Consider the following 21,060-nt stretch of genomic DNA (forward strand, 5'->3'; position numbering starts at 1 on the left):
GGAGGGAAATGTCATTTGGTGAATGGAAAAATTACCCCAGACTGAGAACTGGCCAAGCTACATCACACACAAATTCCCCCTTGTACAGTGTAACAGGATTTTATTAAAAATTAGTGTTTGCTTCCATTGCCTGTGCTATTCAGGGAGTGGAAATATTGCCATTTAAAAGGTTAGTGAGAAAAGTGAGGCCCTCATTGAGCCAAGGGCCTGCCTACCTACCTTTGAGGCAGAGAAGGGATAATCAACCAAAGACCTCCCTTCGAGCTGAAAGCAGCCTGATTGTACGAGCTGTAAGTAGAATCTACTGCAGGCTATCTGTTAGCTGGCTGCTGGTTTGCAATTAAACTGCCCAATGGAGTCTGGAGTTTCAGGCCCAGTGTCTTGGGTTGGGGGTGGGGGGATAAATATCAGTGCCCCTGCCCAAGCTTGCACCACCACCACACCCAAATCTTTTATGACCCCTTGGTGTATGGCAGGGAAGGTCATTCAGGTCAGATTTAAAAAACCAATGAGAACAGCAGCTTAAAGATAGGACAGTCATTTCCAAAGTGCTATACAAAAACACCAAAGCCACTTGGAATGGGGGGGGGGGGGGGGGGGCCATGGCGCAGGTCCTGCAGCCAAGCAGTGACTGATTGTCTCCGACCTGTTTTTCATTTGCTCTGGCTGCTGAAGTCAAAGTTCCCACAGCTAAGAGATGAGTGACTTAAGGATTTCCTGGTGATCACTTGAAAAATAGATCTCTACTTTTTTGAATATGTAGTTAATGTCTTCTAAAGGAAATTCTCCACCTACTTTGCCTATAGCTAGTGTTTCTGGTAAAAGCAGCAGTGGTCACGTCAACAGACCAAGTTTTCTGATAGTCTTAGCCAGGGCAACGTAAGATAATGCCCAGTAACTTGCCTTCAGTTCTATGTGAGAAAGGCTAGAGAACAGGGTGAGGCCATTCTGTAACTGCAGATCGCTTCCTATTCAGGCACATGGTCTAGGAACCCAGCACCAGGTGCTCTGCCTCACATGAAAAAGGTTTTCACCTTGAAGTCTAAAGGAGTGGGTGAGAACACCGACAGCCTGAAAGACTGAAATGTGTTAACCTCTAGCAAAATCTGACAGACTTGAAAAGATCCTGCTCGGCAGAACTGGCTGACACCAACACCATCCTGGCTACTGAAAAGGCGAACTTGGGGGTGTCCTGCCCTGATGAAGGTGAGAGAATTAGCAGGAGGCCAGGAAGGTGCCATTCGACATTCTGGTAGTGAGATGAACCAAGAAACAAATGCCACCTTCCTTTTATCATCCTCCCTTTGGGCTCCTAGAGCCACCACTGACTTGAGAAGTAGGATACAGGCAGGAGAGACTGATTGGAAACCCCTGTCATCTGGGAGGAAGAAGGCATTGGCTTCTTTCACAATAGGCACATTCTTCTGGAAAAAAAATTCTGAAAAGCTTTTCTGAGAGTTAAGCCAAAGCAGGTGGGGAAAAAGAGGCCTGCAGCCCCGAAGAGAAGCGATCTTAATTCCCCATGCCTGGCAGCAAAGATTCCATAAGCTAAATGACCCAGCTGAAGCCATGAAAGGAACTTGGGCTCTTTCTTCATGTAGCACTGCTCTGCTGAAGCCAAAGTGGGGCCCCTGCTGCCTGAAGCCACCAATGCCACCCAAGTCAGAAGCCTGCCCGCTGAGCTTTTGAGTTTGCTGAGGGATGTTTGTGGGGCTGAGTCACCAGACTTTCCTGCTGGACTCATTACTACTGCAGCCTGAGAATTTGGCCTTTCCTCAGATTTCCCAGGCCCTGGGCAGTCGAACCCTGCTGTCCCTTTTTACGGTTACAGGCTAACCACCTTGCTTATTTCATCCAAACTGGGACCTGACTGACCTTTCCCTCTCATGGACTGGATCCTGGGAGAGGAGGCAGGATTAGGTTTGAAAAGAAGGAAAACATAGGAAGATTAACCTTGTTTCTCTGGTGAGAGTTCAATGGATCAGGGCTGAGGTCTTTTTGCAGAAGAATACAAAGTACTCTGAAGAAACTACATTGACCCAAGAGAACCAAGGGGAGCTAGGGTCTCCTCCCTGCTTCCCCTCTCTGAAGGGGCTGCTCAGTCATGTAATTTAAATTATCTGCTGCTTATCACCTGTGACTGGCAATTTTCTAGGGGATTGCCCAGGGTTTCTCCATCCCTAGAACTGAATTCTCAGCCCCTACTTGAACAGGCCATGAAGCAGTGCCCCACCCCCAAACTTTTGTGAAGGACAAGAAGATCCATCAAAGGGTACAAGGAAGAACCAAGGCCTAGAGCTTCAGGGTCTGCTTAATGAGAGCTTGACCCCCAGGCTACAAGACTGTGACCTGTAGAACAATTCCCTAGGGCTGTCTAGACAGGGAACCACGCAGGTGTGGAACAGGGCAAACCATGCCATTGGTGGGCAAGGCTCAAAGGTCCTTTCCCCTCCTGCACCCCTTAACCTCTCTGGGGGCCCTGTCCCACCCCTGAGGGTCGAGGTGTGTGCTCGCCCAACAAGTGCACCAGGGAGAAGGGGAATGTGGGCTGTCTGGGTCCCACTGCCCTGAGGCACCGTCAGTCCCTATGGGTGGACTGGTGGCTGAGCTGTCGATCATCGTAGGTGCTGTAGCGTTTGACGTGGATGCGGCGGACTCGCTCTCGTAATTCTGAGGCCTCCTCATCTTCACCAGGACAAGCCTGGCTCCGGCTACGGCTTGTGGCCTCCAACAAAGAGTTGTCAGGGACTCGGGGTGTCTCATAGAGCAGGACATTTAGTGTTTCCTCATAGATCCGGGCCTCTGGGAACTCCACCTGGGTTGGAAAACCAAGAGGGATTATAGAGAGGTTCCAAGGCTGGTGATCTGAACACAGGTCCATAACTTCATCAGCTACTGTAAGCCTGCCTGCCATAGAAGGAAGCCCCCCAAACACCAAAGCCTCCTTCTAAGCTGGACTAAGAACCCACCTTAGTGCAGGGCCTCAGTTTTCCTCATCTAAGAAATGGGAAAAAATGCTCCCTTGTGCTTTCAGAAATCTCTCTGGCCTTTTTGTGGGAAGACAGCCACATAAGGGACATGGCGGGGGAGGGGAGGAGGCTGGTTGACCTTGCCTCCCCATGGGGTGGAAAGAGTTTGGTTTTGGGATGTCCAGAGACCTTAGGTCTTTTGCAGGCTTACTTTGGGAAAGGGAATTTTACTTTCCTGAGCCTCTGTCTCCTCCTCTGACAAATGAGGGTGTTGCACAAAGCAATTTCCAAGGTCCTTTGTAGCTTTAGCCCACAAGTAATCAGCTTACCTTCTCCCAGTTTTCTCACTGTGAAGAATTGGGTAGTCCCTTCCTTACCCACCTACTGTATGAGGTTTTTGTGGGGATAAACCGAGATCATGGATGGGAAAGTGCCTGAGAATGGTCAGGGTCTCATACTAGCAGAATTAGCCCATTTGAAGACCAACACCCATGACCTTGGTTGTACTGGCACCACACTCGAACCTCATGGGCTAACCTTCAGGGAGACTTGGGGCTCTTTGTCTGGGGACAGGCGCTCATCCCTTCCCCTTCCCGGACATCTCCAGGCCCTGGTACAGTGGGACTAGGGAAGCTGCCTTGGCAACTTCTGCAAACTCCTTACCCATAACTATTCTGTGATGACTGTGCTCTCTGTTCTCTGCATGCATACCTAAGCCTCCCTGACCCTTCAAATTTTTCATGTCTCCCTAAGACTGGTCATGAGCAAAGACTATCATACAGATACTTCATCATACTGATCCAGTTGAGAGGTGGTTGGTGGCCACCCAGCCTGGAGCTCCAGGATAGGCACGAAGCACCCCCAGCCCCAAGGTCTCTGTGTACCTTTGTCTGCTTCTTCTCAGTGGCATAGACAATGGAGGTGCAGCACACCTCGGCCAACTTCCGGCCTTGGCCATAGAAGGACCAACAGCAGATTTCATCTCCGATGACATCCTTAATGAAGAGCACTCGGCCGTTGAAACGCAGAGAGAGCTTGTCAAACAGCTCAATGTTCTTAAGCAAGTGGTCATCAGAATTGCTACAAAAACAAAGATACTGGAAGATGTGGAGTGAGCAGGGAAGGGAATGGGGGCCGAGGCTACAGCCTGGGCTGGGTCCCGTCCCTCTGGCCTCTGAGGCTCCATGGAGCCCTCCCTCCCACCCTGTCCCTCCCTGCCGGCCTGGTGCTGGGCCCACAGGGATCAGGGCGGAGCCTGCAGCCAACCAAAGGGATGGAGGACGAAGCCCAATGTTGGTAGTGCCGCGCCCCCTGCGTCTCACCCACCTGGTGTAGGAGTACTTGTTGTTGCTCCGGTTGTACAGTAACTTCACCACAGGCTGCAGGGGGAAGGCAGAGACAAATGATGCAGGGGGGCTGCCTCCTGCCTCCCCTACCCTCCCCCTCCACCCTCTAGGGCTGGGGCACTACCTTGGTGGAGGCTTCGATGAGTCGCTCCTCCTCCTTTGGGGACGTGATGATGGGGATGTTGCACACAGGCTGGTACGAGTCCTTCTTATCCTGTACATGTGAGAGGGAGGAGGAGTGGGTGTTCTGGGACTGCTGTTAAGTGCCCTCTGTGTGCCGGCGCCACAGAGAAGGCACACAGGGCACTGCCAGCAGGGTGGCTCTTAAGCTCCCCATAACCTGAGAAGGCAAGCAGGACAGAGAGCAGCCCCCTCCTTTACAGAAGATGAAAAGGAAGCTCAGGGAGGGAAGATAACTATAGCCAGCATTTCTCTAGGACTTTAAGCTTTGCAACGTGCTTTATAAATGCCTCAACCATCTACCACTCTGGGAGGTAGGTGCCCTTATTATCCTCATTTTACACATGAGGAAGCAGAGGTAGGCAGCACTTAAGTGACTTGTCCAGGGTCACACAGCTAGTCAGCCTCTAAGGCTTGATTTGTGACTCCAGGCCCAGCACTCCATCCACTGTGAAACCTGACTGCCTGGTGACTGGATCAGGGCCACACTTTAATTAGTAGCAGGATAAAGCCTAGAGTCCAGGTGTCCTGCCTCCCCTTGTAGGGGTCATGCCACTGCCCCGCAGGCCCTGGCACAGCCAATGCTATGCCCAGACTTGGTAAGTGCCCCTCTGGGCAGCAATGACTGAGCAATGAGCCGATGGACTGCAGGATTCAGCAACGGAGGTGGTCAAAGGCTGGCAGGCCTTGCCGCCAAGACCACCTGAGAGACAACCATGTGGCTAGATAAATGGTTTGCTGGCAGAGGCTCCCTTAGCATGCTGACGGGACTGGATTGACTCCAAATTCTGTCTGCCTGATTCTTCAAGAACCAGTCTGTGGAGGAGAGGGGGGAAGGACGCTTCTTAGGACCTGCCTCTCTGCCCACCTGCAGTGCCGTCTGACACATGTCCACCAGGCCCTGGATGAGGTAATATTTGGCTTCTGCCATCAGCTCCTTGATCTCCTGCCGGTTCTGGGGGAGGGTGATAGTGTCATCTCGGAGGTAATTCAAAATGGTGCCAAAGTGCTTGCCGCATCGGTCGATGAGGATCCAGCCTGGGAATTCAGAGTGATTACCACTGGCCCCAGAGGACTTTATTTCTTCTGGCCCTGAGCAAGGAGTAGGAATGGGGGGATGATCTCTACAAAAGGCTGTAGGAATGGGTGTGGGAAGTGCCTCATTTCTGAGCCCTCACCTCTCTCTAAGACTAGGGATGACCCAAACCACCTTTGACGTCCCACCCAGTTCCACTAGTCCCCACCTCTCTCATGCAAAGTGTGCCCAGGGAGCCACCAGTCCGAGTGCTGCCTGCAGCTACCCACCCTCTTTCTTTGTGGCCTTGGGTCCTTACCCTCCTTGTCAGTCAGCACCTCCATGCGCCCGCTGAACATGGCCTTGAGCATGGTGTCGTGCCGGGTGAGCACCCGCACCGTGGTGTAGTACAGGGAACCCCCAACGTTGAGCTGGATGTATTTGTTGCCCATCCCACCCCCTTTGAAACCCCCTGGCTTGGGCTTAGACCCCGAGGCTGGGCACAGGCCAGCCAGGCAGGTGTCTCCGGACATCTCCCGCTGCAGGTAGATGACCACACGGCAGGAGGTAGGCCTGGAGCGTTCCACTGTGGTGGAGGAAGTCACAGGCAAGCAGCTGGTGGAGGCCAGAGCCTCATAATCTCAGGACTGAAGGCAGAAGGCAAGAGAGAACATGAGTTAGGAGAAGTGTGAACTTCGAGCTAAAAGGACTTCCAATAAACCAATTAAATCTTAGCTAGCCCATCAAAGTCTTGGTGAGACTGAGAATTTGGCCAGTCTCCTTGAGGTGACCCTTCAGACTTCCTGTCAGGGGCAAGGTATCAAGCTGTTTTATTTTTCAACAGGAGTAAATTTATTGTACCAGGTGACCCAGGCCAACCTGGAAAAAGATGGCACTCGTAGTCTGGCAGCACCCTGTTCCTACTGTCCCTCCAGGCCCCCACGGAAATGGCTTGGCAGCCCCCAGAGATACAGGCCAGCGGCCCATACAAGAGATAGCAGCAAGCTGAGGACCCCTGAAGACCAGACAGAGAGATTTACAGGCACAACAAAAATAGTATAATCTTATTATAATAAAGACATAAAACATATTACAAATAACAAATACAACTCCTTTCAATCCCTGCTGTATTCTATTCTCATAGGTTCCACGAAGTCCCAACACTGTGGCCAAGCCAATGGGGAATTTACTCAATACAAGACTTCCCCAGGACTCAGATGAAACCGCCCATTTAAATAGAAAGGGAGGAAGTTGGTTCCCCTTCCCTTCTCATGTTTCCTTCCTTTCTTTTTTTTTTTTAGCAAAGTAATTTCATTTTATTTTCTAGCTTGTATTCCCTCCCTTCCTTCTCTCCCAACATTGAGAAAGCAAGAAAAACCAACCCCCTGTTACAACCATGTGGGAAGGAACTGAGTTCCAGTTGGGGCTTCAGTGAAAAATGTGACTTGAGAGAAAAGACTGAACAAGCTCTGAAGAAGCCAGACTGCAAGGTCAAAGGAGAGTAGGGCTGAATAAGCTAATTTGAGAATCATCAACATAGAAATAATGAAATCCATGAAAGCGGACAAGATCACCAAATGAAATATAGTCTAGAGGGAGAAGAGGGCCCAGGATAGAGCCGTGGAAGAGGATCCAGCAAAAAGGAGCCTGAGGAGTGGTCAGAGAGGTAGGGGGAGAACCAGGAGAGAGAACTTAGTGCCTTCTAGGGAACTGCCTCATGCTGCTGGGTTCTTGATTCTCTTGGTGTAGAATTTATGCCAATCCTTGACCTCCTCAGTTTTCCTGTGTCTAGAGAAATGACCAGAAGGCCACTTGCTGGCTTGTCTTCCTGAGACCGGGCACGGTTTCCCAGCCCTTTCCCATTTCCTAAGGTGAGGAAGAAGACCCTGGAAATGCTTCATGTTCCAGGAAAGCCACGAGATGACCCCCAAACACTGGGGATTGATTTTGACATGGAATTCTAGATGCTAGTGGGCCTGGGGTTGGGGGGAAGTATAGAGGGAGAGAGACTACACCTCATGCATTACAGACTCTGTTTGATTTTCTTCCCACCTACTTTTAAAGGCAGGAGGGTAGAGTGACCTGGAAGTTAGGAAGGCTGGGGTTCAAGTCCTGAATGACCCAGAGCCAGTCACTTAACTTCTCAAGGACCTCAGGCAGCTCTTTAAAACAATAAATTTCACTGATGTGCTTTTATAGAGGAATTTTCCTCATTTGGCATTCCCTACAACCATGAAATCACAAGTCTGGTCCAAAAAACAATGAGCAAGGTGTGCCCCAGTTGTTCACCTACCCTTGGAACGGAACGACACATGAGGCTTGTCTCCCCAACTAGACTGTACGCAAGAATTATGCCCTATTTTTGGATCCCTCACAGGGTCTGCACATTGCAAGTGTTCATTAGATACTGATTCTGGAGCAGAAACTACAGCTAAAAAGGTTAGGCTGAATGGCAGGAAGGCATCCCAGACTTCCAGGAGACCCAGAAGCAGTTAAGTGAGCACTGTCATGGAGCCGCTCTCGGAGAACCGAGAGTTTAGCAAAGATCTGACAATGTCTCGTGCTGCTCTTCTGGACAAGATAGAGGGATGAGTGCTGGGTGCTGAAGGACTAGCTCTAAAGGAGAGGCATTAGAGGGATGTTGCCCTGGTTTAGTGAAGTGCCCCAGGGACCTGTGCCTGGCCCTATTCTGGTGACCATTTTTAGGGGTGATGAGGGTACTCACCACATTTCCGGATGGTGAGAGAATCTAAAAAGATCTTTGCAGGCTAGAATGTTGGGCCATACCCAATACGAAGAAATTTAATGATGATAAAGGTAGTCTTACATTCGGACCCAAATAGATCAACTCCCCAAGCTAAGGATAAGGGAGCGCATTATGGTTTCAGAGGGATGGAGCTGGAAGGGACCGTATGCATTCACCTAGGCCAGCTCCTCACTGTGCAGAGGACAAGACCAAGGAAGGAGTGACTTGTTCAAGGTCACTCGGCTAGCAGCAGCTAAGCACATGTGGCTGGAGAGTAGTTTGGTGGGTAAAGATTCTTAACAGTGTGCTACATACAGCACTGGCAGAATATCAGAAAGACCTTGGATAAACTGGAGGACACCCAGGATTGAAGAACTGGGGAGAGTCAGCTTGGATAAAAGTTAGTGGGGTAGGGGGAAGGGGGAGAATGATAACTATCTACAGGTATCTGAAAGGGGACCCCAGAAGGCAGAAGCTGGGCCAATGGGTGGAGATTGTAGAGAAACAGGTTCTTAACAAGATCAAGTCAAAAGTGGAATGGCTTGCCCCAGGAAGTAGGGGGCTCTCTGCCTTAAGGAGCAATCTTTAAGAAAGGGAAGGAGATGACTAGTTGGGAATGTGGGGATGGTATTACTAAAATACAGGTTGGACTAGAAGTGGCCTCGGAGGTCCCTGCTCACTCGGTCATTCTGGATTCTGAGAAGGCATAGTCCTCCAGTACTGAGAGGGGCTATTATCCTAGCTAGAGAAGCAAGAAGAGGGTTGAAACATGGGCACTGCCTTCTGAATTGTGACCTCTAAGCAAAAGGGTATTTTCCTGTCTGCTTTTTCAACCTGTTGAGCCTTCAGGAGCTTTTTGAAGCTTCTCCTCTTCCTTCCCAGGGAAGCGGAGAAAACACACAACTGAATGACAAAGCAAAGGGATTTTCCAACTCTGGAGGCCATCAGCACATCAAGAGCCAAGCGTGGCCCCCCTCTTACAAGGTAATTGCTTTTGAGCCAGGAGCCTTTCCTGGACAAAGTGAGGTCAGATTCCATTTTACTCTGAACCAATGGGCTCTCGAATTCTGCCTAGAGGTAACGCCCCGAAACTGACTCCAGGGAAAATGAAGTTTCCATTGATACCTTCTTCCTTCCTGACTTTGCTGGGCCATTTCTTTGGGAGGTAAATTTAATGTGGCTTGGTTGGATGTCTGTGCCTCAGCCAATCAGGTGAGCAGAAACCTTGTGAACTAGGGAACCGACAGAGCAGAAGGAAATAGATGTGACCTGGGAAGAGCTGCAAAAAGAGGCCCCAGGAAGAAGGGGCGGTCATGGGGGAGGAAAAGCAATCCTTTTCAAATGGTGAATTTTTACTGCTCTGTATCACCCCTCCCCACCAGCTCCTGCTTAGGATGCAGGAAACAGAAAGAAGCCAGCAAAAATCAGTGTGGGAGATGCGGCTGGAGCCTCAGCCAGGAGGCTCCCTCCCTCCATCCCAAGATTTTAAAGGCGCCCACAGGTCAACCTGAGCTTCACGGACCCCGGGGGACTGACCAGCAGTCACTGTGGCCATGCCTTCCTTCGGTCAATTCAATAAGCATTACCCTGAACACAAAATCAAAAACGAAACTGTTCCTGTCCTCAAAGAATTTCTATTTTACCTTCTTTCCATCCCTTCCTCTCCTATCTTCTCTTCCTTTTCTCTCTGTCCTTTCTCCCTTCCTTTTCTCCTCTCTTCCTTCTCTCTTTTTCCCTTCTCCCACTTCTCTTCGCCTTTCTCTTTCCATCTATCCCTCCTCTTTCTCCCAATCCCTCCTCCTCCCATTCCTTCTCTTCCTCCTCTTCCCATTCCTCCGGTTCCTCCCATCCCTTCTCCTTTTCCTCCTCTTCCTATCCCTCCTCCTTCCATCCCTTCTCCTCTTGCTTCCATCCCTCCTCCCATCCCTTCTTCTCTTCCTCCCATCCCACCTCTTCCTCCTCTGGCTGGCCGGTTCTCCGAGGGCGGGGATGGGGCACACTCATGGCCTCGTGCCCGGGGCGCTTCGAGCGGCCGAGCCTCGCTGCTTCCCCACCCACCCCGCGCCGGGGCCTCCCGCCCTCCCGGGGCGGACGCAGCTCTTTCCTTACCTTCGTCCCGGGAGCGTCTCCCTAGGGCTCTCTCCGCCCCGACCCCAGCTCCGGCTCCCGCAGCCCCAGCCAAGCAAAGCGCCCCGGCCCTGACCCCGACCCCCGCCCCAGGCTCTGCTCGTGAGCTCATATCCTCCGCTGGCTCCACCCCGAGCCCGGCTCCCACGCCTGCATACGACTACAACTCCCAGAATGCAAAGCGAAGGAAGGCACACGTGTGGGGGTGGGGGTGTTGTTTTTCTCCTGTCCACGCCTCCTCCGCAGCCCTCGAATCCCAGAGAAAGAAGGAAAGCGACTTCCGGCCCCTCCCTCGGCGCAAAGGACTAGGGGAGGTGTGGACTGTCCCTGCTGTCTAACCGTCGCGCCTCAGACTCGGTTTCCCAGCAGGCACTTCGAAGAGGGAGGTCGAATCGTTTCCGGCGACGAGTTCGCGGCGCGGGAAGTGACGTGTACGGTAAACAGGCGCTGTAGCCGTGGCAGCGGCGGGAGCGGGCGGCTCCGGGCGGCGGAGTCAGCTGCGGACCGGAGAGCGGAGCCGCCGTCTCCCGCGCCCGCCCCGCATCTCGGCGGGCCCCGGCGTCAGGTGGGTGGCGGCACGGTCCGCGAGGGAAGGGGCCGCAGGGCTCAGGCGACCATTGGCCTCGCCCCGGAGGCGCGGGGAGGTGCCTCAGTCTCCCCGGGAGGCTCTCGGGGAACTGCCGGTGAGAGGGCCTGGAAGAAGTCAGGCCGCGGGTCCCGGAGAAGGACGCTCCGAGGGCGGCCCCGGTTCCACGAGTGTCTCCCAGGGGCTGCAGGCCCTGTGGCCCACGCCGGCCGTCAGGGAGTCAGTCAGCAACCGCCACGTGCCGCGGCCGCTGCCGGGGACCCCACGTGGGCTCCAGTTAAATCGCTGTCCGTGCGCGAACGTACCGAGCTCCGAGGGTGGAGGTTCGAGTTGGAGAAGTTAGCTTCGGGGTGGGAGACCTTTGTGGCTGTGGGGGAGGGGCTCTGGATTTATTCAGCAGACCTAGAGGGTAGCCTGGCCCCTTCAGGGCTTTGCACTTCCAGAGTCACTTCTCGGGAAGCTGGCGGTGCTGAGGATGGAGCACCAGCCCTGGAGTAGGATGGACGAGAGTTCAAATCCGTCCCCAGACACCTACTAGCTGAGTGACCCTGGACAAGTCACTTAACCCCGATTGCCCCCCCCCCCAAAAAAAAGAAAAGTTGTTCTGAACCCTTTTCCCCGTAGGGGTTTCCAATAAATAGTCAGCATTTGTACCCTATAAATTGAGTAGAGGGAACTGTTCCAATTTTTTCCATTCATTTTTGTTTCTTTTGTTGACTTTAAGAAATCTTCAGGGATCTGGCACACATGGCCACATGGCCTGGGCTACTTGGGGTGATACAGCCTCACTAGAATTGTCCAAGTTCCAGGATCTGGTCTAAAGTTTTGCAGTTTCAGAAATTTCATTTTAGCCAATAAATAGTCAATAAACATTCATTAAGTGTTTGCTGTGTGCCTAAGGGCAGCTAGGTGGTGCGGTGGATAGAGCTCTAAGTCTGAAGTCAGGATATCTGTCTCCCCAAGTTCAAATCTGCCTCAGATACTTACTGGCTGTGTGACTTTGGGCCAGTCACTTCATCCTCTTTGCCTCAGTTTCCTCACCTGTAAAATGAACTGGAGAAGGAAATGGCAAACCACTCCAGTATCTTTGCCAAGAAAACCTCAAATGGGGTCATGGAGAAATGGACACAAGTGAAAAACAACATCATAACCACAACTGTGCATGGGGCTGTATGGGATGTTCTGGGAGGACTAGCACCTCTGGTGTGAGGTCTTGCTGAGCCTTTTCAGGGCCACTCATCCACCTTCAGTGTTTACCTGTCACCCAGCTCTCACCTGTGGCCCAGTGGCCACACCCCAGTAAACCATTTTGGCAGGTGGGCTAAACCAGGTTGAGGCCTCAAAGCCGTCGGTGAGTATAAGAGGACTTCCCCAGCAGAATGGGCGGATGAAAACAATTGGTTCCCACAGCCATGAAGGTGGCTGAAGCAAGTTCTGTGGAGCCCTTAGACTTGGTCAGACAGTGAAGACGCCAAGGTCATGCACCTGGACGACCCTGGAAGTGGGAGGCTGGTGACTTTTCATGACTGTTTCACTGAAACCCAATTCAGGTGCAAGTCAAGACATCACCCCGTGTTGTCATTGGTCTTCTTTGAAAATGGATGAACAACAACCACATTAAGTGCCTGGCACTGTGCTAAGTGCTAGGGATCCAAATAAGAAAGTCCTTGCCCTTGAGGAGCTTGCAGTCTCATGGGGGAAGATGCTATACAAAAGGTAACAGAAAGGAGCCCCCTCCAGGCCACCTGGCATGGGGCATAATGTTTGAGGAGTTGAAACCAAGCAAAGCAGCTGATGCACTGCCATCGGTTCAGCATATTGACTACTTCCACCTATCCCAGCACTTTCCAGAGTTCACCTAGTGTAGGGGTTATAGGCTACTGCTTTCCAATGTCTCTTCTGTCCCAAATATTTTGCTGTCCCATCAGTAAACCAAGCATGTTTCTTCTTCTGTTCTTCATTTAGTCCATCATATCCATTATTCCATTTCACTAAGGATGGTACCGTCTGTTGCTTAGATTCAAGGGGTTTTTCATTCCTCTCAGTGTTAATGTTCGCCACAGATTCACATAGAGCAGAAACTCCACTTTTGCCTGCTCTGGACCTATTCTGAATATACCAATTCCATTTGATTATGCTCGCCTCTTGCGCGTGTCCAATTCTGTGAGAAGCTGGGGTACTCATTCCTCAAATCATAATTGGAATTGCAGGCCTTAATACCACTTCATGACCCAGAGTTAGTTGCTCAGTTTCTACTAAAGCCCAATATGCAGCTAACAGCTGCTTCTCAAAAGGTGTATATTGCATTCCAGATGAGGGCAGTTTCCTGGACCAAAAGCCTAAAGGTACACTTGGGTTCTATTGTTTTTGCCACAGACTCCAATTTGCATAGTCATCTTGTACAGTCACTTGTAACTCCACTGGCCCATTTTGCATAGGCCATAAATCCAGAGCTAATCGTATAGCAGCCTTTGCTTCCTCAAAAGCTCTACTTTGTTCAAGTCCTCAATCAAATGTATTTCTTTCTGGTGACTTTATACAACGGTTTTAAAATCTGTCCCAAATGTGGGATGTGGTGTCTCCAATAACCAAATAGCCCTATGAATTTTTGGGCCTCTTTCTTATTAGTAGGGGTGGGAAAATCCTGGATTTTTTGTTGAGCTTGTGGGAGAATTTCTCACAGTCCTCTATTCCACTGTATCCCCAAGAATTTTACAATTTGAGCTGGCCCTTGAACCTTTGTGGGGTTGATTTCCCATCCTTTGCTTTTCATATGGTCAATTAATAATGCCAAACTCTCCTCCACTTCTTTTATATTCTTTCCCTGTATCATGATGTCATCTATGTAATGTGTAAGCTGTACACCAGGTAACTTTAATTCATCCAAATGCTCAGCTACAATCCTGTGGCAAATAGTTGGGTTATGAATATATCCTTGCGGCAGGCGTGTAAATGTATACTGTTGGCCTTGCCAAGTAAAAGCAAACTGGTTCCATTGCTTGGGGTCTATTGGGATCGTAAAGAAGGCATTGGCCAAATCAATAACTGCATACCAAGTCCTTTCATGTTTTTGTATTCTCTCTATTAAAGTAACTGTGTCTGGAACAGCAGCATACAAGGGAGGAGTCACTTTGTTCAGCTGTCTATAATCTACTGTCATCCTCCATGTTTTATCTGACTTTTGGACTGGCCAGACAGGGTTGTTCCATTGAGTAGTTGTAGGGACTAACACTCCTGCTTCAGCACATTCTGTTATAGTGTTGGCAATTTCATCTTGCCCACCTGGCACACGATATTGCCTCAAGGTAATTACTTCAGAAGGTTCGGGCAAAGTGATTGGATCCATCTTTATTTTCCCCACCAAGACTGCATTAATGCCTATTTTCCTCACAGCAAATTGGTATTTCCCTTCAGGTAAATTTAAGGTCATACCCTTCAATATGTCTATTCCAATGATATATTCAGGAATAGGCACAGTAACCACACTATATTCTTTCTTGGGCAACTGTCCAATTTTCATCATCAATTTAACTTGTCTGGCTGATATTTCAGCCCCTCCTAATCCTGTGATGGTAATAGGAGTTCCATGGCTGAACTTGTCTGGATTTCCATAGATATGGGTGGCCTCCGCCCCAGTGTCTATTAACGCCTTAGTTACCGTACTTGACCCATTTTTCCAATATATGGTCAAGTTAATGTGAGGTCTGCAATCCAGCCTGTGTATTTCCTTAATTTAAGCTGGGCCTTGGCCTGTTTCCTAGTATTCCCTAACATATGACTCACTTGGGTATGAAGGTTCAACGTCTGTAGCGTCTGCAGGAGCAGTTCTTATTTCCCTATTTCTTCTGTTATCGAGTCCTTTATCTCAGTACGTTCTGTACAGTTCATTGGTTGGAATGCCATCTATCATTTCAAAGCCTACCCCTGCTCTCAATAGAGCAGTGAACATTTCTTTTCTTGTCACTTTATTTTGGCGCCGAATTTGCTGGATATTCACCCTTCTCTCTTGAGGAGATCTATCCCTTCCCCAGTCTCCTAAGTCACGTAACTGTAAAATCTTACCTGTCACCACTGAAAGATGGCTCCCTACTTCCCCAAGTAACAGATTCAAAATTAGGTGTTTATAAACAGGGGGAGCTGTCCTAATTATTAAATTCCTATGAGGGATTCCCATGGGATCATCGTAATATTTGTTCAGTTCCTATCATGGTAGCAGTCTTCATTACCTCCTCCTTTAGTCTCGTGATACAATCTCTAAGTGAATACCAGGGTCTATACTCAGTGGGCCACATAGAATCAGTAGTATATCTCTTATTACATCCCTCAGCGGCTAACGCCAACAGAGTAGTCTTGCTAGCACCATCTCCTTGCTGATGATGTTCCCTAAACGCTTGCTTAACTAGAGGATCGTGGCTGATACCTATGAATCTCATACAATCCATCCTATCTACTAATATTCCACTGGCCCCTTGATCACTGAGTCTTACCATCCAAGATATTAATGGTTCTCCTATTCTTTGGCTGAATCTACTCAAAATGTCCGTGACCTCTTGTGAAAAATCTTCCTGAATTTCCCTCGTAACTGAATTGTCAGCTTGGGTTTCTGTCTTCCTCCTTTGTATGGGGCGAACGACTGTCTGAGTATTTAACCATCTCTCATTCTCTATGCGAGGGACGTCCTGAACCCTAGTAGCGTTTTGTGCCTCATCCCCTGACATTATCTCATTTTCTCTCCACTCCCTTCCTCTGCCACCATGGCAAGGACAAAGCAGGCAGTCAGGCTCGGCCTGGGCTGAGTTGGAATGCACTCTTGGCTTATTTGGCCTCCCGTTGTTCCTAGCCACATTAATAGAAAAATTCTCATTTGAGTCAGTAGATTCTTGAGCAGCAGTTTGTTCTCCTGCTATCTGAGATTTCCCTTCTTGCTGTGGGGTAGGAGTGCCCCCATCTCTTTCACTTAATCTCAATCTTTCATATACTAGCCGGTAGGCTGATAACACTATTCAGCTTTGCCTAGATAGTGATGCCCCTGACTGAATTCCAACCTCTTGTAAACACCTTTCCAGGTCCCTAGGATCTCCTCTCTGTAGCCTTGGTTCCCAGTTTTCACAGGGTCCAGCTCTTTTAGCCAATTCCTTTGCTAGGGAGGAATAAAATGGATCCTCCCACCCTGGGATATTCATCTCTTCCTCCGAAGTTCTGCTTCTAAATAGAGATCTTGTATCTAGCGATCCCATCCTCGTCGCCAGATGTATTATGAAGGCAGAATTTATGATTTCAAAGATAATCATATATATGTCTGAATGGTTCAGAACCGCAGGATATAAGGAATTCTCTAAATAGAAGGCATAAGAATTGAAGCATTTTTTCAAGCTCCAAAGTAGCAGACCCACAAACCAGTGTTCCCATTTTGATATCTTGGTCAAAAGCTTCCAGGCCCAATAAGTCCGCCTCACAAGAGTAACCAGGAGGCTACAGAAAAACATGATGGCATTAAACCAAATCATATTCATGCTTCCCCCCCTCCAGTAAGAAGATTACCCACTGGCCTCAAGCCCTTGCTCAGCACTCCTTGGTCCACACGCGGGTCAGCCACCAGCAGCTCCTGCCTCTTCAGCTCCTTTGGCTTCAGCTTTATCTTCAGCTTCAGCTGTAGCTGTCTCTGGCTCCAACAAGTCTCAATCTCCAAGCTGTGTTCTCTCCACTTACAGAGTTTTTGACATCATCAAGCGGTCACCTGAATGACCAGAACTTAGGCTCTGGTGATTCGTTCTTGAGTTAGCCCCTCCCCTTAGGACCCTGGGAGGTTCACATCCACATAGGTTAGGTTAACATCTAATAGGGTTTAGAGCCTGGGGCTTAGTACTTAGTAAGACCCAAGATGGCTCTGGAGTTAGCACTTTCCCTTAGCCTGCCCCACCCCAGTCACCAATACACACCCACATAGGTTCCACATCTAATAGGGGTTTTGGCCTGGGGCTTAGCACCTAGTAAGGCTCAATGAAATACACTGAATTACTTAAAGAAAACAAAGGCCATTTTGCTTACCAACACACTGGTGAGGAAGTTAACTGAAGAGTCTGAGCCCCCTTTAAAGGGAGGGGGGGGGGGGAGTTCATTGCTCTGTCCTCCAGTTGGAGGGGAGAGGTGCCTGAGAATGCTGAGGAGGTGTTACCAAGATGATAAGATTTCAGGGGACGACCTTATCCTGGGGAGGCAGGATGTTCCTGGATAGGAAACCTCCTGGGGAAACTCAATTGTAGTAATCAAACTCATGGGGTTGATTTATAATCCAGGATGCCAATTCATTAAATTCTAATGGGGGAATCCATACTGTTTGTGTGCACAGGGCACTGCTTGGTTGGAGGTGTGCTCTGGAGACCAAGTACCCAAATCTGAAGGTGGCTTGGCGAGCCCAGCTTGAGAGCAGTTGGGGTTGTGTGTTTAAGGGACACTCACCTCAAGCTAGGGTGATTTGATGGAGTGTCTAGTATGAGTCATCTGTTATCAGAGCACTGACACTTGTGGACAGCCCTGGAAATACAGCAGCAAGTCCTTCCCCTTTGGCTCTCATCTGCTGTAAGGCCAACAACGCTCTATTATGTGGCAGTACAGCTGGTTACAACTTGCCATGACTGACATTCTAGCAATGATTTTCTTTAGGGATTCTGAAACCACCGGTCTCACTGAACCCACATTCACCAGTCATCCACTCAGCATGGGGTGGTGCCTTGGACAGGCGAGTGGACTTTATTCGTCTCTGCACTTTGTTCTTCTTGTGGCACCTTTCATTCCTGCCAACTGGGATCATTCCCTCAGACTGGCGCTTCTGTTCTCTGAGGGAAGGGGAGGGTAAGGAGAACACCTGGACCCAGTAGGCCAATGTGGACAAGCTGCTTTGGAACTTTCCTTGGCAGAATGGGCAGATGAGAACAATTGTTCCAAAAGCCTTGGCATTTTGGTGTTGACATGTTGGGTTGGGTTGGAGGACCTTGCTCTGGTTGTTGAAGAGTAGGTGAGGCATGGGATTCTTGTATTTCCAGCCATGGCTAAAGACATCCTGGGCGATGCAGGCCTGCACTTTGATGAGCTGAACAAGCTTCGAGTCTTGGACCCTGAGGTGACTCAGCAGACCATAGAACTCAAGGAAGAATGCAAGGACTTTGTGGACAGTGAGTAGTTCATGGTCTTTTCTCCTTTGGCTGCCTCCCCCAGTCCCCGAAACCAAGGCTTGTGCTCTCCTCCATATGAGGAGGTCAGGGGGCTATTGCCCATGCTCATGCTACCTCCCCCTACCCATCCTCTCTTTTAAAACCCCTGCTTTGATTCCAGGGCTACTCATGGGTCTGATCCCATGACTCAGAGGCACAGAAGTCTGGACCTGTTCTATTTCTGCCCTGGGCTTGTTTACTCTCATTCCCCTCCTCTTCCGTATTAATGCCATACTTAGTGCAGGCACCTTATTGGCATAGCTCACTTCACCTCAGGCCCCGTAGGTAGTTGGCATCACCATGATGACTGCCCCTCCTTTCTTAACCACATTCTTCTCAACGAATGAGAGGGGGCTGGATTTTCATTTGCTCTTACACTGGCCTCTTGCAGGCTGATCAGGAGATCAGAAATTAACTTTATTTGACCAAAGATAGATCCTTCTTTCCCACAGGCTTAGTTTGAATAGTGTTTTCTCCAAACACAAACCATGGCCTTATGCTCTTTTTCAGTAACAGCCAGGCCTGGCCAGAAAACGGCATTTCCCTCAGATTTATCTTAACATTTGATTTGTCACTCAAGAGACCTGTGTAACTAGTCTTATCTCTGCCTTCATGTGCCCTCTCAGTATGACCTTGGCTAAGTCACGTAGACTCACTTGGACCTCAGATCCCCTTCCCCCTCCCCGCCGCCCCATAGGGTAGTCTTTGCCTTTCCTTGTTCCTTCTGCCAAAATCTAAAAGCTAAATGGAGGAATACGGAAAGAATTGCTTTGGGTTCTTTGGTGGAAAGGTTAACGGAATAATGTGGGGTTATGTGGGAAGAGCAAATTTGACACTAACATTCAGTTGATCCTTGAGCCACAGTTTTCAGTCTCCCACAAGAAACCTTTGATGGACCAAAATAGACAGCTGCTACTCTAGAAGGTGGGGCTCAGCAGAGAGAATAGACCACTGAAAGGTTCTGTCCCAGGACGTTAACAATTGAGGCATCTGCTTCCCCAGTTTAAGGTGCACAAAATATGCCCTGAAGAGGAACTTCAGTGAGAGGAAATAAAACTTCATTTTTCTTTCCCTGAAAGAAATTGGCCAATTTCAGAAAATAGTAGGCGGCTTAATTGAGCTTGTTGACCAACTCGCAAAGGAAGCTGAAAATGAGAAGATGAAGGTAAGATGAAAATACCTTAATGAAGCCTTGATTCCCTGGCCTTTTCTGTCCTCTTCCTGTACCATGCCATCTGTTTTAAAGCGCCACCACAAGGCAGGCGCGGTGCTTGACCTCAAAGCCAAGTCGGTTTTTCCCTGATGATAGGTTAAACTAATGGGCAGATCACCCCATCCTCCCCCTCCCTCTTAATTCTCTGAATGGCTTTTCCATCACGTCACCCTTTTGGTAGATTAGCTATGTCATGGCCCCTGTCTGCTTGGGGAGGTCAAATGTAGCTGGAAATTATGGCTGAGTTTTCTTAATCATCTCTCTCCAAAGGCAATTGGAGCCCGAAATTTGCTCAAATCCATAGCAAAGCAAAGGGAAGCCCAGCAGCAGCAGCTCCAGGCTCTAATAGCAGAGAAGAAAATGCAGCTAGAAAGGTAAGAACTGTGAGAGGAACAGACCTCAGCTCATTCTATAGTAATCTCCAGTTTTGCTGTTCGGCTTTGCACTGCCCACTCTGATGCCCTCACATCTTCCCTCCATTACTGTTAGAACTGTTGGCTAGTTAAAGATTTGTGTTTTGATGGAAAACATTACCTTTGTTACTTTTCTTGCTTATATTGAGAAATTTTTATCGTTTCTGAATCTTTTCCCTCCCCTTTGCAGTGAGCTGTCCCTTATAACAAATGAGAAAAACATGCATCAGTAAGCCCAATGTATCACCTGACTCCAATGGCATATTCAGTGTCTCACATCCATAATGCCCCCTTCTCAGCAAAGAAGGGAGTATACTCTCAGAGTCTCCTTTCAGTCATTATGATTAGTGTTAGGGTTGGGAAAACTTATTTCTAACTTTGTCAGAGGGTGAGGAGGGGGGAAAAGCTTAGAAGGCTAGTTTGGTGTGTCTGTACTGTAGATTGAAAGTTGTCCCAGCACATCCTGGAAAGACATGTGCTTAAGGTAGCTACATCTGGGATTACGATGTATTTCTTTTCCATCCTTTACTTAATTTCTTCTGTTTTCTTGCTCTCACTCCCTTTTAGTGGTTGCCTTTTTTAAAATTGCTGAACCTTCTTGCTTCCTCAGAATCATGTGACCACCTTGCTTCCATAACATGTACACACAGTAGACAAGTGGTTTACCATCATTTCATCCCTCTTTAGGATTTCTAACAATTTTCTGTCTTTCAGGTATCGGGTTGAATATGAAGCTTTGTGTAAAGTAGAAGCAGAACAAAATGAATTTATTGACCAATTTATTTTTCAGAAATAAACTGATTTTTACAGTAAAAATCCTATTAAAAAACACCAAAAAAAAAAATCCCTCCCACCCACCCCTATCATTCCAATAAACTTGATGACCACATGTGCAGTTTGGGATTGTAACAAGTACATGTCTTCTTGAAAGGCAATAACAAATCTTTTTTTAGAATTGTGCCCAATTGTAGCCAGGTGTCAGTAACCAGGACCTGCCTGGCCACAAACCAGGACAGCAGGGCCGACCATCTCTTGCTGTGGACTCTCCCCTCTAGCTACATCTGTAAACAGCAGTCCTTTTTGGAAGCACCTACCACTTTGAAAGGAATAAGGCAATAAATTATTGTTTCTAGATTTTTGTTACCTGCTTGTTGTACTTTGAATATGTATTTGTAGTTCTCACTGGAACTACAGTAATCCACAGTCATGATCTGCAGCATCTTTATTTGAATTCATTACACAAAAGTCAGTTTT

At 48.9% G+C, this 21,060-nt stretch overlaps 2 protein-coding genes across 3 annotated transcripts; one reads left to right on the plus strand and one right to left on the minus strand.

Annotated features, from left to right (window-relative positions):
- Positions 1–85: 85 nt before the first annotated feature.
- On the minus strand, positions 86–10,547 carry TNFAIP1 (TNF alpha induced protein 1). 2 transcript variants are annotated; one of them, XM_036766580.1, is made up of 7 exons: positions 10,366–10,547; positions 5,830–6,157; positions 5,364–5,533; positions 4,440–4,529; positions 4,296–4,348; positions 3,854–4,049; positions 86–2,815 (listed from the first exon to the last, which is right to left on the minus strand). In XM_036766580.1, exons 2-7 carry the CDS (start codon positions 6,041–6,043, stop codon positions 2,579–2,581), a joined length of 960 nt encoding a protein of 319 aa, XP_036622475.1. In that variant the 5' UTR covers positions 6,044–6,157; positions 10,366–10,547; the 3' UTR covers positions 86–2,578. The 2 variants fall into 2 exon arrangements, with proteins under 2 accessions (XP_036622475.1, XP_036622476.1); XM_036766581.1 differs by lacking the exon at positions 10,366–10,547 and adding an exon at positions 9,382–9,535.
- A 263-nt stretch (positions 10,548–10,810) lies between these two features.
- IFT20 (intraflagellar transport 20) lies at positions 10,811–20,940 on the plus strand. The gene is made up of 5 exons (XM_036767061.1): positions 10,811–10,948; positions 18,013–18,141; positions 19,260–19,345; positions 19,664–19,767; positions 20,521–20,940. Exons 2-5 carry the CDS (start codon positions 18,015–18,017, stop codon positions 20,600–20,602), a joined length of 399 nt encoding a protein of 132 aa, XP_036622956.1. The 5' UTR covers positions 10,811–10,948; positions 18,013–18,014; the 3' UTR covers positions 20,603–20,940.
- The last annotated feature ends 120 nt before the right edge of the window (positions 20,941–21,060 follow it).

This window comes from Trichosurus vulpecula, chromosome 7, assembly GCF_011100635.1.
Source record: "Trichosurus vulpecula isolate mTriVul1 chromosome 7, mTriVul1.pri, whole genome shotgun sequence".
Lineage (NCBI taxonomy): Eukaryota > Metazoa > Chordata > Mammalia > Diprotodontia > Phalangeridae > Trichosurus > Trichosurus vulpecula.